Raw genomic sequence first — 17,587 nt, 5'->3', positions numbered from 1 at the left:
GATCACCTGTACTCCACACACAGAGACGCATACAAAGCTCTCCCTCGCCCTCCATTTGGCAAATCTGACCACAACTCTATCCTCCTGATTCCTGCTTACCAGCCAAAACTCAAACAGAAAGTAACAGTGATAATCTCAATATGGAAGTGGTCCGATGAAATGGATGCTAAGCTACAAGACTGTTTCACTAGCACAGACTGGAATATGTTTCGGGATTCATCCAATGACATTGAGGAGTTCACCACATCAATCACCGGCTTTATTAATAAGTGCATCAACAATGTTGTCCCCACACTGACTGTACATACAGTTGAAGTCGGAAGTTTACATACACTTAGGTTGGAGTCATTAAAACTTGTTTTTCAAACACTCCATAAATTTCTTGTTAACACACTATAGTTTTGGCAAGTCGGTTAGGACATCTTCTTTGTGCATGAAACAAGTAATTTTTCCAACAATTGTTTACAGACAGATTATTTCACTTACAATTCACTGTATCACAATTCCAGTGGGTCAGAAGTCTAAGTTGACTGTGCCTTTAAACAGCTTGGAAAATTCCAGAAAATGATGTCATGACTTTAGAAGCTTCTGATAGGCTAATTGACATCATTTGAGTCAATTGGAGGTGTACTTGTGGATGTATTTCAAGGCCTACCTTCAAACTCAGTGCCTCTTTGCTTGACATCATGGGAAAATCAAAAGAAATCAGCCAAGACCTCAGAAAAAAACTTGTAAACCTCCACAAGTCTGGTTCATCCTTGGGAGCAATTTCCAAATGCCTGAAGGTACCATGTTCATCTGTACGCAACTATAAACACCATGGGACCGCGCAGCTGTCATACCGCTCAGGAAGGAACGGTGTTCTGTCTCCTAGAGATAAACGTACTTTGGTGCGAAAAGTGCTAATCAATCCCAGAACAACAGAAAAGGACCTTGTGAAGACGCTGGAGGAAACAGGTACAAAAGTATCTATATCCACAGTAAAAGAGTCCTATATCGACAACCTGAAAGGCCGCTCAACATGGAAGAAGCCACTGTACCAAAATCGCCATAAAAAAGCCAGACTACGGTTTGCAAGTGCACATGGGGACGAAGATCGTACTTTTTGGAGAAATGTCCTCTGGTCTGATGAAACAAAAATAGAACTGTTTGGCCATAATGACCATCGTTATGTTTGGAGGAAAAAGGGGGACGCTTGCAAGCCGAAGAACACCATCCCAACCGTGAAGCACAGGGGTGGCAGCATCATATTGTGGGGGTGCTTTGCTGCAGGAGGGACTGGTGCACTTCACAAAATAGATGGCATCATGGGGTCGGAAAATAATTTTGATATATTGAAGCAACATCTCAAGACATCAGTCAGGAAGTTAAAGCTTGGTCGCAAATGGTTCTTCCAAATGGACAATGACCCCAAGCATACTTCCAAAGTTGTGGCAAAATGGCTTAAGGACAACAAAGTCAATGTATTGAAGTGGCCATCACAAAGCCCTGACCTCAATCCCATAGAAAATGTGTGCAGAACTGAAAAAGCATGTGCGAGCAAGGAGGCCTACAAACCTGACTCAGTTACACCAGCTCAGGAGGAATGGGCCAAAATTCCCCCAACTTATTGTGCGAAGCTTGTGGAAGGCTACCTGAAACGTTTGATCCAAGTTAAACAATTTAAAGGCAATGCTACCAAATACTAATTGAATGTATGTAAACTTCTGACACACTGGGAATGTGATGAAAGAAATAAAAGCTGAAATAAATCATTCTCTCTACTAAATGCAAATCAATTCATAACATTTTTGACATGCGTTTTTCTGGATTTTTTTGTTGATATTCTGTCTCTCACTGTTCAAATAAACCTACCATTAAAATTATAGACTGATCATTTCTTTGTCAGTGGGCAAACGTACAAAATCAGCAGGGGATCAAATACTTTTTTCCCTCACTGTATTTGGCTAAGGTGTATGTAAACTTCCGACTTCAACTGTACATGGAATATCTGCATTGACCCTTCTTGCACTAATTTGTTTTGACTCATCACATACTCTGCTCTTACTATTTACTGTATATCCTGTTGCCTAGTCACTTTATCCCTACCTACAGTGCATTCAGAAAGGATTCAGTATTTGACTTTTCCACATTTTGTTACGTTACAGCTTTTTCCTAAAATTGAACACAGTGGCCTCCATCATTCTTAAATGGAAGAAGTTTAGAACCACCTAGACTGTTCTAGAGCTGGCCACCCGGCTAAACTAAGCAATCGGGGGAGAAGGGCCTTGGTCAGGGAGGTGACCAAGAACCCAATGATCACTCTGACAGAGCTCCAGAGTTCCTCTGTGGAGATGGGAGAACCTTCCAGATGAACAACCATCTCTGCAGCACTCCACCAATCAGGCCTTTGTGGTAGAGTGGCCAGACGGAAGCCACTCTTCAGTTAATGGCACGACAGCCCGCTTGGAGTTTGCCAAAAGGCACCTAAAGGACTCTCAGACCATGAGAAACAAGATTCTCTGGTCTGATGAAACCAAGATTGAACTCTATGGCCTGAATGCCAAGTGTCACGTCTTGGGGAAACCAGGCACCGCTCATCACCTGGCCAATACCATCCCTACGGTGAATCATGGTGGTGGCAGCATCATGCTGTGGGGATGTTTTTCAGCGGCAGGGTCTGGGAGACTAGTCAGGATCAAGGGAAAGATGAACGGAGCAAAGTACAGAGAGATCCTTGAGGAAAATCTATTCCAGAGTGCTCAGGACCTTCCAACAGGACAACGACCCTAACCACACAGCCAAGACAACACAGGAGTGGCTTTGGGGCAAGTCTCTGAATGTCCTTGAGTGGCCCAGCCGGAGGCCAGACTTGAACCCAATCGAACATCTCTGTAGAGACCTGAAAATAGCTGTGCAGCGACGCTCCCCATCCAACCTGACAAAGATTCTGCAGAGAAGAATGGGAGAAACTCCCCAAATACAGGTTTGCCAAGCTTGTAGATTCATACCCAAGAAGACTCGAGGCTGTATTCGCTGACAACGGTGAATCAACAAAGTACTGAATAAAGGGTCTGAATACTTATGTAAATGTGATATTTCAGTTTTATATAGCACAGTTATCATTACTCGGGAGCATCCTGACAGGTAGCATCACCGCCTGGTATGGTAACTGCTCGGCCTCCAACCGCAAGGCACTACAGAGGGTTGTGCGCACGGCCCAGTACATCACCGGGGCCAAGCTTCCTGCCATCCAGGAGCTCTATACCAGGCGGTGTCAGAGGAAGGCCCTAAAAATTGTCAAAGACTCCAGCCACCCTATTCATAGACTGTTCTCTCTGCTATCGCACGGCAAGCGAAACCGGAGCACCAGGTCTAGGTCCAAGAGGCTTCTAAACAGCTTCTACCCCCAAGCCATAAGACTACTGAATATCTAATCAAATGGCTCTTAAGACTATTTGCATTGCCCCCCCCCCCCTTTCACTGCTGCAACTCTTATTATCTATATGCATAAGTCACTTTAATAACTCTACCTACATGTACCTCAATTACCTTGGCTAACCAGTGCCCACGCACATTGACTCTGTACCGGTACCCCCTGTATATAGCCTCGCTATTGTTATTTTACTGCTGCTCTGTAATTATTTGTTACTTTTATTTTTTTTAAATTAAAACTGCATTGTTGGTTAACGGCTTGTAAGTAAGCATTTCACTGTAAGGTCTACACCTATTGTATTCGGCGCATGTGACAAATAAAATGTGATTTGATTTGTTCCTTGTGTTATTATTTTTCTATTTATTCGTTATTATTTTTACATTTTTACTACAATAAAAAAAAATGTCTGCATTGTTGGGAAGGGCCCATAAGTAAGCTGTTGTTTACGATGAGTGTGACAAATACATTTTTAATTGTTTTGCTTTTATACTAACTCCAAAGATGGCCTCAGTCAAACTTTATCTTCCTTGTCAAATACAAAACTATCTCCAACTTTATCTGTAATTTTTTTCTGTTTAGGATGAGGATCCGAGCCGGAGCTGTGTGGACTGTAGCCTATATACTGTAGGCAAGGAACTTCTATAAAAGTAGACTAAATCAAAACAAAAGCTACTCTTTATTACTTTGCAAGTATGAATATTTACTACTTAAGAATATCAGAGGATTGATTAGTCAGTGCTTCATCCATATGATACTACCTTATTGTTTGCACGTGGTTTGTGGGAAGATGAAACTTTATGAATAACCTACCCAGGCTCAGAGAGCATAACAATAACGGACCAAATCGACAAGGCAGAGGCTGTATTGTTGAAGACTATGAGAGACTAATTGGACTTGTTTAAAAAAAAAACAGGACTACTTTTTATAGCTACACGAAAAGGGCAGTAAGCTGAACAAAATAAATTCTCATAAAAGAAAGAACATGATCAAATGGTATCCAATGTCTTTCCAAATGCACTGAGATAAATAATATATTTATTTGATTAGGATCTCTAGTATCTGACGCCAATGGCGACAGCTAGTCTTAATTCATTTCAGAGAATAGAGAACATAAAAAATATTTATCAGATCCTGACCATTCATATAGCACAGTTTCTGCTGTTCATGTTGACAATATGCAATCCTTGTTTAAATATCATGCTTCCTGGAAGTCACATATGTCTTGGTTGACTTCCCCTCCAGATGGAACCCTCTTATGAGTCTCCTCTCTCTTCTGGCAGCTCCCAACTTGGTACTCCCAGAGCACCTCTTGTTCAATATGGGAATGCTATTCACTTCCTTGATAAAGACAGGATGGTTTACCTTCTCAACAGACTCAAAGTTTGTGGGTTGAGAAGGAACATTTTTGAAGAATTTCTCAGTTCATTCACCTTGAGAATTCAATGGATGAAATGAACATCAGAATTACAGACGGGAACTGAGATACTCTGTACTGTTCGACACAGACTTTGTGCAATTATGTTTGTGTTTAAAATGCATGTTCTAAGGCCAGGTGACATACCTTTCTGTGAATACATAGCGGATTTTCATAAGGCTGGCGAGAAAAAGTATAGGCTATCATAAAAGACAAATGTTACTCCCTGAAAAGCTTCATTTTATTCTGAGAAATGGGTCGGCTGTACATTTACAGGTTAACTATTTTCTTTAAAAAAAATAGCAGTGTTTGTAGAGAACATTACATTATTAAAAGCTCCATAGCAAAATATCTAGCCAACTCTGGTACATACACTGACCAGTTTAAACAAACAAAACTGCCTGTTGCAACAATGCAAAGACGAGAAAAACAAACCACATTTTAGTCGTATTGATTTCTGTATTTTCAAGTTCACCTTGAACCTAATTTCAACATTTTGTACAAATTGATTTGTGCTGCAATAATCTCACCGTGTGTGACACAGCCCCTCTTTCTTTAGACTCATTGCAAACAGACGGACTACCTGAGCGCGTCATCCCAAAACATGTAATCACACTTACAATGAACTATTCAACACTGACAGTTTGAATTGTGATTCGTATTGCAGAATGATCGTGTCACACAGAGAAACACCATTGTTAGAATTAGGTCCAAGTAGCGGTTTATAGTCTGGTCTCAGATCGTTTTGTGCTGTCTTGCCAACTCCTACAGATGTCGAATCTTAATTTGATCACTCTGTTGCTGAGACTTTTTCTGCCTAGCAGGAAATGCAAACCTGTAGTATATTCAATGTTTAAAAAGGCTTCTAAAGTTAGCAATGTCCACTTTAAAATGTCAGACTTGATTTGCCCTACTGAAAAATGTATCAACCCCTACAAAAAATGTCCATTAATTATAATGCACATTTCCTGGTACTCCAAGAATATTTCCTGCCGTAGCTAACTGGCTCAAATTAAGATCCTACATATTTATGGTCATTTTTGCAAGACAGTACAAACATCTGGGACCAGGCTTTGTAAGAGTTTAAAACCTGGTCTCCGAGCTCCCTCGTTTCATAGTGTTGCTCATGAACTGCTCATCATGTTCAAAGCTGAGGTTATTGTGAGACCTGGAGATCATGAGCAGTTTCTCTTTCTTGGTGTAATCCCTTTTGACTGCTACCTGGGGCAGCTGCAGTCTGTCCATAGGATCCTCCTTGTTCTCCAGCTTCATGTAGCCTTTACTGTTGCTGCGGTCCAGCCGGGGCCAGCTGGGATGTTTCCTCTGCTCTGGCTTCACTGTCAGGGTGGTGGGCCTTCGATCCAGGTCCAGAGACTTGGAGTGAGAAGACAGCATGTGGAGGGAGTTGTTGGAGCCAAAGTCCTTCCGGGCCGCCCTGGGGGACAGGTAGCTCCCACTGGCAGAACCTGGGGACAGAGAGCTACGAGAGGACACGGTGTGGGACTCTGTGGCCGAATTGCTCCTGAGGAGCATGACACCAGGAGGTTTGTAGGCTTGGGCGATGTCTGCCGGGACAGGCACAGCCAGGGAAAGGGACTGCATAGAGGGGGGTCTGGACCTAACCCTCATGTGCTCCAGGTCCTCTGTAATGTTGTCCATGTCAGGCTCGTCGATCACACAGTTGTTGAGCTTAATGACAGGCAGGGTAAAAGCGCTGATGGAGGATGAGACGATGGACCTGGTCTGGCATCTCTTGGGGAAGTTGCTCTTCTCATGGCGACTGCCTTCATGCTGCAAGCCAAAGATGGAGCCAGAGCGCTCTCTGCAGAATGAAGGCACAAGGCCATGCCCCCCCTTGGCCTCGTTGAGAAGACCCTCCTCGTCCTCCATAGAGCCGGTCCTGCGTGACACCTTCACGTCGTTCCCCACACCGGGAAACCCTAGCAGGGTGTTAGCAGCTAGCTTGGAGGCACACTGGTTCTCATAGGTTCTGACCTCATGCTCCCCATAGGGGCCTGAGTAGGCCCCATTCACGTACTTGTGCTCTTTGATCCGCAGGCTGTGGATGTCGATGACGGTGGAGTACATGTCTCTCATGTGGATCACCTTGGTCTCCCGGTCCCTGTTTTCGTGCAGGATTGCGTTGGCACAGATGAAGATGAAGATACCAATACCCATGGTGAACGGCCCCAGCATCTTCATCTTCTCAGAGTGCAGGTGCTGCTCAAAAAACTGGATCAGCTTACCGCCCTGCTCTCGGGTCACCCTGGTGTCGTTGGTGGATAGCTTGGTGTTGGCCGCTACAAGGGGCTCTGTGTGTGGCCAGTAGCCCAGCACGGCCATAGCAACGCCCACCATCAGGATCAACACACCCAGGATGAGGAAGAACCCAGAGGCAGAGTAGAGGCGGATTTTCCCCCTGACCACCACCACATCGGCCCGGGTTTTACGCTTGGCCTTCCTCTTCTCCTGGATCTCTCCTGGGGCTGGGGACTGGATGGGCAGGTGGTGCTGGGAGCGGGCAGAGTCCTGCCTCTTCAGCGCAGCAAGATGGCCTGTGATCACTCCCCCAGCTGAAATCATCACTACAGCTGTCTATGGCCCTGTAAAGACAAACAAACAGAGAGGGGGAGTGAGAGGTATCTGGTATGTTTACGGATGTCTGTTCTCTGATTGCTGGGTTGCTGGCACTGTCTTCCTGGTAATCCCACAGTGGGAAGCAGAGCACCATTGACCTTGGGGTGGCTCCATCAAGCTGGGAACAGCATCTGCAGTTAACTGCTCTCATGCTTGCTTTGGTAATTACGACTGATGACAATTATGTTCTAATATTTGTTCTAGTCACAGCTCATAGGAAACAATTCATTTGGCAATCTGGTGTTTCTCCTCTTAGTTTTTTCCTCTCTAAAAACTAAGGTGGATATTTTTGGAAGCCAAATGATGATAGAAATGGCTAAATGCATTATGTTTGTGAGCAGAAGACTCCAGAGTTAACTGTAATACAGCACTGCCTTTTCTGTTCCAGCTGTGTGGGTCTCTGTCACACTGCTCTCACTCACTCCCTCACACAAACATTTACGCCATCTAAACTCAGCAAAAAAAGAACCGTCCCTTTTTCAGGACCCGGTCTTTCAAAGATAATTTGTAAAAATCCAAATAACTTCACAGATCTTCATTGTAAAGGGTTTAAACACCATTTACAATGCTTGTTCAATAAACCATAAACAATTAATGAACATGCACCTGTGGAACGGTCATTAAGACACTAACAGCTTACAGACGGTAGGCAATTAAGGTCACAATTATGAAAACTTAGGACACTAAAGAGGCCGTTCTACTGACTCTGAAAAACATCAAAAGAAAGATGACCAGGGTCCCTGCTCATCTGCGTGAATATGCCTTAGGCATGCTGCAAGGAGGCATGAGTATTACAGATGTGGCCAGGGCAATAAATTGCAATGTCCGTACTGTGAGACACCTAAGACAGCGCTACAGGGAGACAGGACGGACAGCTGATCATCCTCTCAGTTGCAGACAATGTGTAACACCTGCACAGGATCGGTACATCCGAACATCACACCTGCAGGACAGGTACAGGATGGCAACAACAACTACCCGAGTTACACCAGGAACGCACAATCCCTCCATCAGTGCTCTGACTGTCCGCACTAGGCTAAGAGAGGCTGGACTGAGGGCTTGTAGGCCTGTTGTAAGGCAGGTTCTCACCAGACATCACCGGCAACAACGTTACCTATGGGCACAAACCCACCGTCGCTGGACCAGACAGGATTGGCAAAAAGTCCTCTTCACTGCCGTGTTGTGGTTTTGTCTCACCAGGGGTGATGGTCGGATTCGCATTTATCGAAGGAATGAGCGTTACGAGGCCTGTACTCTGGAGCGGGATCTATTTGGAGGTGGAGGGTCCTTCATGATCTGGGGCCGTGTATCACAGCATCATCGGACTGAGCTTGTTGTCATTGCAGGCAATCTCAACGCTGTGCGTTACAGGGAAGACATCCTCCTCCCTCATGTGGTACCCTTCCTGCAGGCTCATCCTTACATGACCCTCCAGCATGACAATGCCACCAGCCATACTGCTTGTTCTGTGCATGATTTCCTGCAAGACAGGAATGTCAGTGTTCTGCCATGGCCAGCGAATAGCCCAGATCTCAATCCCATTGAGCACGTCTGGGACCTGTTGGATTGGAGGTTGAGGGCTAGGGCCATTCCCCCCAGAAACGTCCAAGGACTTGCAGGTGCCTTGGTGGAAGAGTGGGGTAACATCTCAGAGCAAGAACTGGCAAATCTGGTGCAGTCCATGAGGAGGCGATGCACTGCAGTACCTAATGCAGCTAGTGGCCACACCAGATACTGACTGTTACTTTTGATTTAGACCCCCCCCTTTGTTCAGGGACACATTATTCCATTTATGTTAGTCACATGTCTGTGGAACTTGTTCAGATTATGTCTCAGTTGAATCTTATGTTCATCCAAATATTTACAAATGTTAAGTTTGCTGAAAATAAACGCAGTTGAGTGAGAAGACATTTATTTGTTCTCAGGAGGATCTAATTTCATAATAAAAGGGGTTTTAAAACTAAGATGCTGTTACTCAGTCCTTATGCAGAGATGTTCAATTTAAGACTGTAGAATTGATAATGACAGTCTTAATGGAGATGACTCAGAAGTGGTCTTTAACTATTACAGTAAAATCCATCCTCAGCACGCACAAGCAGCACTGGTCAGTAATCAACAGTACATTCATGGGTGGTCTGACTGCCATACACTTTTATATTTCAACATTTGCCAATGGAGCACCATACCTTAAGAGAAATATGTTATTTTTCAGAAGGGTAGTCTCATTTAAAAAAAAAATTATTTCACCTTTAGTTAACCAGGTAGGCCAGTTGTAAATAAGAACTTGTTCTCAACTGCAACCTGGCCAAGACAAAGCAAAGCAGTGCGACAGAGTTACACATGGGATAAGCAAACGTACAGTCAATAACACAATAGAAAAATCTATATACAGTGTGTGCAAATGTAGTAAGATTAGGTAGGTAAGGCAATAAATAGGCCATAGTGGCAAAATAATTATTTTTGCATTAACACTGGAGTGATAGATGTGCAAGTAGAGATAATGGGGTGCAAAAGAGCAAAAATAACAATATGGTATCCAATATCATTCAATATCCAATAAATCACCTTAAAAGTTCCAACAATCAGGCTGAAGGCAGGAGAGGTGTAGTAACATGGTGCTTTAACAACAGGTGTGTTGAGTGAATCATTAACATAATCTCTGTCAGCACTAACAGAATGTACTGCAGTGTGGACAAGTTGTCATGTTTACACACCATACTCACACAACACAGAGAGAGTATGTCTCAGAAGCAAACTATAGCTCTATGTTACGCAGGGTGGAGCAGGTAAACCCAAGTGCAGACTCAGACGAGGAGACAGGGATAAGGTAACCAAGGTATTTCATGAAAAGCAGGGGTGAGATGGGGTGCAGGCCAGGGGGAGCTCGGGCAGGTCGCAGGGAACCAGGAACTGAGGGGAGTAGGGGCAGGGTAAGCAGGTCCAGAGCGGAATCCAAGGAAGCAGTAGAGCGGGGGTCCAGGGCAGGGAAGCAAGACTGATGAGACAAGGGACTGGCGACCATAGTCAGAGCGGACAGAACTAGAGCGGAGAGAAAAGCAGCATCAGGCTAGGGAAAAAAGGCACCAGAGGGTAACAAGGTCTATGCAGGAACAAATGGCTTGAATTGCAGACTGACTGAGCAGAGGCTACAATCTGGAAGTGTGGAAGTGGCAGGGCTGAGTATTTGTAGAGGTCTTGATTGTGGAACAGGTTGCAGCTGGTGGGGATCTGCTCTGACTCCAGCACACCTGTCTCCACTCACACAATCAGGTACACCCACACACAGAGAGAGAGGGAGAGAGCACTGGGGGAGTGGCGGCAGGTTAGGGAGACACAGGATGAGAAGTAGAGGGTGTGGCAGGGGCAGATGTAACACTCTAAAGTAGAGGTCAACCGATTAATCGGAATGGCCGATTAATTAGGGCCGATTTCAAGTTCTCATAACAATCGGTAATCTGTATTTTTGGACACCTATTTGCTGATTTAAAATATATTTTTTACACCTTTATTTAACTAGGCAAGTCAGTTAAGAACACATTCTTATTTTCAATGATGGCCTAGGAACGGTGGGTTAACTGCCTTGTTCAAGGGCAGAACGACAGATTTTTACCTTGTCAGCTCGGGGATTCGTTTTTGCAACCTTCCGGTTACTAGTCCAACGCTCTAACCACCTGCCTTACATTGCACTCCATGAGGATCCTACGTGGCAGGCTGAATACCTGTTACACGAGGGAAGCAAGAAGCCAAGGTAAGTTGCTAGCTAGCATTAAACTTATCTTATAAAAAACAATCAATCTTAACATAATCACTAGTTAACTACACATGGTTGATGATATTACTAGTTTATCTAGCGTGTCCTGCGTTGCATATAATCGATGCGGTGCCTGTTAATTTCTCATTGAATCACAGCCTACTTCGACAAACGGGTGATGATTTAACAAGCGCATTTGCGGAACGGTTCCGTATTTCACTGAAAGAATAAACATCTTGTTTTCGAAATGATAGTTTCCAGATTCTACCATTTTAATGACCAAATGCTGGTATTTTGTGTGTTATTATGTTATAATTAAGTCTATGATTTGATAGAGCAGTCTGATTGAGCGATGGTAGGCACCAGCAGGCTCGTAAGCATTCATTCAAACAGCACTTTCGTGCATTTTGCCAGCAGCTCTTTGCAATGCTTCAAGCATTGAGCTGTTTATGACTTCAAGTCTATCAACTCTCGAGATTAGGTTGGTGTAACCGATGTGAAATGGCTAGCGCGCTAATAGCGTTTCAAACATCACTCGCTCTGAGACTTGGAGTAGTTGTTCCCCTTGCTCTGCATGGGTAACGCTGCTTCGAGGGTGGCTGTTGTCGATGTGTTCCTGGTTCGAGCCCAGGTAGGGGCGAGGAGAGGGACGGAAGCTATACTGTTACACTGGCAATACTAAAGTGCCTATAAGAACATCCAATAGTCAAAGGTATATGAAATACAAATGGTATAGAGAAATAGTCCTATAATTCCTATAATAACTACAACCTATAACTTCTTAACTTCATGTTAAAAGGAACCACCAGCTTTCATATGTTCTCATGTTCTGAGCAAGGAACTTAAACGTTAGCTTTTTTACATGGCACATATTGCACTTTTACTTTCTTCAACACTTTGTTTTTGCATTATTTAAACCAAATTGAACATGTTTCATAATTTATTTGAGGCTAAATTGATTTTATTGATGTATTATATTAAGTTAAAACAAAGTGTTCATTCAGTATTGTTGTAATTGTCATTATTACAAATACATTTAAAAAATCGGCCGATTAATCGGTATCGGCTTTTTTGGCCCTCCAATAATCGGTATCGGTATCGGCGTTGAAAAATCATAATCGGTCGACCTCTCCTCTAAAGGGATAGCATTACAGTGCCTATAGAAAGTCTACAAAAAGTCTAAAATATTTAAAAAATATATTTTGCTGCCTTAAATCTTTTATCTAAAAAGCAATTAAATTATATGTTTTTCCTACAGATCTACACATTTTCAAAGTGAATAAATAACTGAAATATCATAATTGATGAAATATCATAATCACAAAGTCTCCATCTGCCTGAGTTAATACTTGGTTGAAGTACCTTTGGCAGCCATTACAGCATTTTCATAAAAACTCGACTAACTTTGCACGACTCTTAGGGCAACATACTTCACCGGACAGTTTATTAGGTACACCCATCTAGACACATCAGAAAGGCTAGTCTCAGTCCTGATTTAAAAACAAATTCTGCTTAAAAAAAAGAGACAAGGTTGAAATATCGCTATCCATCAATGATCCCCAACAACTTTCACTGAACCTAAGCAATTTTGACTAAAACTATGGATATAAAATTGCCTAAGCGTTGTTCAAAGTTGGAAGTATCTTAATGAAAATGATTCACAGCTTAAATGGCTGCCAAATTTGCTTCCACCAAGTGTTAATTAAGGGGGGTGGAGACTTATCCATCTATGATGTTCTTTCTGTTATTTTGTGTTTGGAAAATGTTCTATAACTTTCTTTCACTTTGAAATGTGGAGTAGGTTGTGTAGATCTGTAGTGGGGAAAAATTGAGTTCAATTCCTTTTTAGATTAAATTTTAAGGCAGCAAAATGTGAAAAAAAAGTTCAAGGAGATTTATCAGGTTCAGGTTTATCACCTTTCTATAGGCATTGTAGATATAGTGCTGCTTGAAAGTATGTGAACCCCTTGTTCAATTACAGATTTTTTTGTTTTAACCATGAAATCTTCATTTATTCAGAACCAGTCTTTTTGATCTGACATAACAGGTTTATATTTACCAATACCATATGTTGGTGTGTAGACAAAATCATGCGTGTAGTAGAAAAACAAAATAAAAAAAGGTATTAGTGCAGGTGCAAAAACAAGTGGACCCCAAATTGCATTGGTTAAATCAAGTAGGTAAGTGGAATCAGGTGGGTAAATAATTGTGTACCAAATGAACCAATCAAAGGAGAGATCATGAGGAAAGAGTTTAGGCGGGACTCTGATAAATGGAGATAAGAAACCTGGTCAGTTTGGTGTTAACCATCCAGGTGAATGCAAAGCACACCATGCGGAGAGGAAATTAGATATCAGGATGAGGGTAGTGAGGACACATCAGTCTGGGAAAGGCTATAAAATAATCTCAAAAAGATTGAGCTCCATCAGTCCACTGTGTGGCAAATAATTTACAAATGGGGAGCATTTAACATGACAGCAACTCGGCCTATAAGTGGACGCTCTTCCAAAATATCCCCAAGAGCCACAAGAACAATAATAAATCCCGTAAAAGCCAACCCAAACATAAGATTTGCAGACCTCTCTTGCTGCATTTCAGGTAACTGTGCATGCTTCAACAACAATAAGAACACTGAATAGAAATGCCATTCATCCGAGGCTTGCTAGGGAGGTGCCTCTGCTGTCAAAAATAACCAAACTGCCCATCTTAACTTTGCCAAAGACCACCTGGACAAATTTGAAGGTTTCTGGAATTCCATTCTCTGGACCGATGAGTCCAAAATTGACCTTTTTAGTCAACACCACTATGTTTGGCAAAAACACAACACTGCCTACCACAAATAACCTTATCCCAACAGTCAAGCATGGTGGTGGGAATGTCAAAATCTGGGGCTGCTTTTCCTCCTCTGGACCTGGATGACTCCACATCATTAAGGGAACCATGAATTCTGAGGTTTACCAGGAGATTCTTGAACAGAACGTCAGGCCATCAGTCAAGGAGCTAAAGCTGGGCCGGAAATGGGTCTTCCAGCAAGACAACGATCCAAAGCATTCAAGCAAATCTACCAAAGAATGACTCAGGAGAAAGAAGATTTATGTTTTGGGTTGGCCAAGTTAAAGTCCTGACCTAAATCCAATTGATATGATATTGATATGGTGTCGCAGGACCTGAAGCAGGCAGTTCATGCCAGACACCCCTCAAACCTCACTCAATTGGCTGAGTTCTATAAGGAGGAGTGGGCAAAAATCCCTCAAAACAGATGTCAGAGACTGATTAATGGCTATAGGAGATGTTTACTCCAAGTTATTGCTGCTAATGGAAGTGCCACAAGCTATTGACTGAAGTGGTTCACATTTTTGCACACATCAAATCTGAGTTTCTGTTAAATAAACCACTTTTGGTTTAAAAATAACGTTCCCATTGTAAGCTGCCTATTTCTCAGGTCCGGATGCCAGAATATGCATATAATTGACAGAGTAGGATAGAAAACACTCTAAAGTTTCCAAAACTGTCAATATATTGTCTGTGAGTATAACAGAACTGATTTTGCAGGCTAAAACCTGAGAAAATCCAACCCGGAAGTGCCTTTTATTTGGAAAAATCCCTGTTCCTTTGCCTGCCTATCCTCCATTTAAAGGGGTATCAACCAGATTCCCTTTCCAATGGCTTCCACAGGTTGTGAACAGGCTTTAGACATAGTTTCAAGCTTTTATTTTGAAAAATGAGCGAGATTTATCAAAACGCGTCAGGTGTCCTTTGATTAGTTCCTGCGCGCGAGAGATGTAGCTCGACATTTTCTTTCTCTGTAGTATTGAATAGTTTACCGTCCGGTTGAAATATTATCGATTATGTATGTTAAAAACAACCTGAGGATTGATTATAAAAAACGTTTGACATAAACAATGAAAATATATATTTTTGTTTCTGTCATTTACTTGGAATGTCTTTATTACAAATTGGGAATTATTTTATGTTTATTTTAATATTTTATAGCAAAAATAATGACCAGTCCTGTAGGGTTCACATACTTTCAAGCAGCACTGTATATCCAAGTACATACCTCAAGGCACTGCCTTATTAGCTTAAGGTCAAGGCACATGATTGCATGGTGAAAATACTAGATGTCATAATATTCGGATCTAGAAAAAGGTATTATTCCCTTGCAGATGGAGAGGAGACTCCTGGGCGAATGCATGACAGTTGTATGACCTGCTTCTCTGACTGCAGCCCCATACCCAGTACCCACCCCCAGCATTAGGTCTGTGAGCAGGTGTTGGCGGTGTAGCCTTTCGATGTTGGCTTATCTAAAGTTCTCTATTAAATACAAACAGGAAATGAAATAAGAATATGATGCCCTGTGAGGCTATCATAATGATTAACATCAGTGGACATGAAAAGACATAGGGACCAGTGAAAGATAAGACTGAATAGATGAAAAACAGACTGGTGCTGTCAGTGAATATACATTTATGTTCAATGCTGAGAACAAAATGTTGTCTTCCCAGATTGAAATAATGTGTCAAACCTGAGATAACAAAAATGAACATATTATCAAAAATGCCCTTGCTATTTTGGCAAAGGATTTTTTGACTGCAGCCATGGCAGATGAGACAAGGAGGAGGACCATGGTCAGGGCATTATTGGTGTGGTCGGGGGAGGGGTTGTTCCAGACACAGTGCATAATGTGTGAATAGTGGATACCATGGAATTTTGTGACACTTGGTTGTTCTAAGAGTGAGGAGAGAGAGCGAGCGCGAGAGTTAGAGAGAGCAGATATATCCTAAGTATGTAACAACCGTTACACTGCAGCCTACTTTCCTATGTAAACTACCATTACACTTATTGTTGTAAGAAACATGTTATGTATTACAAATCCTGTTGTATAGAGGTATGTTGCCAAGAAAACTCCACGATGATGAACCGCTGGTTCCAGGAAAAGGAATAATTTGCACAGTAATTCAATACACTATAATATAATCAATCATAACTACATGTGCGCGTGCAGGCTATGCTGCGATATATGTAAAATCTCAAAACACCAGACCAATGTAATATTTGCAGATATCTTCCCATGTTCATAAAAAAACGCCTATAGCTCGAATATGGCATAAATAGTAAATGGTTTAAAACAGCTATGAATAATAGGCTGTGGTAAAACGATGACAAGGAATTTTGAATTCGCCAGTTGTATGATAGAAGATTAAAGTTGAGAAGTCAAAGTGATGAGAAGATATAAATGATCTTTGATACGAGCGCAATTGCTCCATGATACTATCCAGTCTATGGATTCGATTGAGAAAAGCATCTGTTGGTTTAAATGGAGGTTGAAATAGAACCAAGCAAATCATCTTTACTTTATTGGAGAAGAGGCCATCTATACCAATTCATTATTCCTAAAAAATAATGTTACTTACCTGTAAACGAGGGTGCTTCTCTATAGCTAAAGTTATTTGTCCATTACGCATAGGAAAATATAACATAAGCCATGTTTCTCAACACTCATGTTTGACTTGTTATGTCTGTTTGTATTCCCATTACATTTATAATCGGATGCCGACACGAAAAATAATACACTTCCAAAGAAACAAGCTTTCATTATTTCGCTCCATTTCCTGAACGCGCACCCGGACTGTTGGCCACACGGCTGTATAAACTGCTCCAAGCTGCCTGACGCGCGGAGAATGACTATTGTTTTTCTTTTAACCGTCTCAACTTGTTGTCACTGATGCCCGGTGATTCACATACAGTCGGCTCATAAACTTCAGTTTCATGTCCAGAATATAATCAAATATGTTTTCAGTTTAGCCTACTAACTTTAGAGTTGGCTTTGGCAGAACATTTCTTATGAAGAACATGCTAGCAAAAGTGTTCACATCTGGGGGGAAAACACTGTCCACTTCATAATCCTTTTGGAGTAGAACCAAGATGTATTATCATGTCCACTTTCTATTCCTCCATGGAATGGTAGCTTGTAGATAAAGCTCTTCTGCAGCATCTTCAAGGACAGAGACGGTCCCTTCAACTCGGAATAAGGCATTACTGGGGATGGTAGACTAGGCAAAGCTTTGTACTCCCACGTGATGCTTCACTATAAGTGACGCACAGTGAGAGGACAAAAAAATAAACAAGAGAAATCATATTTAAATAATTTATGCTTGGAGAAGTCAATCATCTGAATAGAATATTACCATAATAGTGTACAATGCTTCCAATGCAAAGACAGTAATTGATGCAAATATTGAAAACATGTGGTAACTTACAGTAAGTTCCCTGCATGTTGCTTTCAGTCTGGAGATGCAAATGGTTGAGTTAAACCAAGTCCTATGAGGATGGGCATTTATGAACACAAGCACTAGGCATATATATAATG

General features: G+C 42.1%; 1 protein-coding gene across 3 annotated transcripts; it reads right to left on the bottom strand.

Moving 5' to 3' along the window:
* Window positions 1–354: 354 nt before the first annotated feature.
* On the bottom strand, window positions 355–17,251 carry LOC139556249 (transmembrane protein 200A-like). Of its 3 annotated transcripts, XM_071369947.1 has the most exons (5): window positions 16,632–17,251; window positions 10,603–11,185; window positions 10,190–10,505; window positions 9,714–9,767; window positions 355–7,432 (listed from the first exon to the last, which is right to left on the bottom strand). In XM_071369947.1, exon 5 carries the CDS (start codon window positions 7,410–7,412, stop codon window positions 5,913–5,915), a length of 1,500 nt encoding a protein of 499 aa, XP_071226048.1. In that variant the 5' UTR covers window positions 7,413–7,432; window positions 9,714–9,767; window positions 10,190–10,505; window positions 10,603–11,185; window positions 16,632–17,251; the 3' UTR covers window positions 355–5,912. The 3 variants fall into 3 exon arrangements, with proteins under 3 accessions (XP_071226048.1, XP_071226047.1, XP_071226049.1); XM_071369946.1 differs by having other exon boundaries at window positions 10,190–11,185; XM_071369948.1 differs by lacking the exons at window positions 9,714–9,767; window positions 10,190–10,505; window positions 10,603–11,185.
* Window positions 17,252–17,587: the final 336 nt, after the last annotated feature.

This window comes from Salvelinus alpinus, chromosome 27, assembly GCF_045679555.1.
Source record: "Salvelinus alpinus chromosome 27, SLU_Salpinus.1, whole genome shotgun sequence".
Lineage (NCBI taxonomy): Eukaryota > Metazoa > Chordata > Actinopteri > Salmoniformes > Salmonidae > Salvelinus > Salvelinus alpinus.
This window is presented reverse-complemented; position numbering and strand designations above follow the sequence as displayed.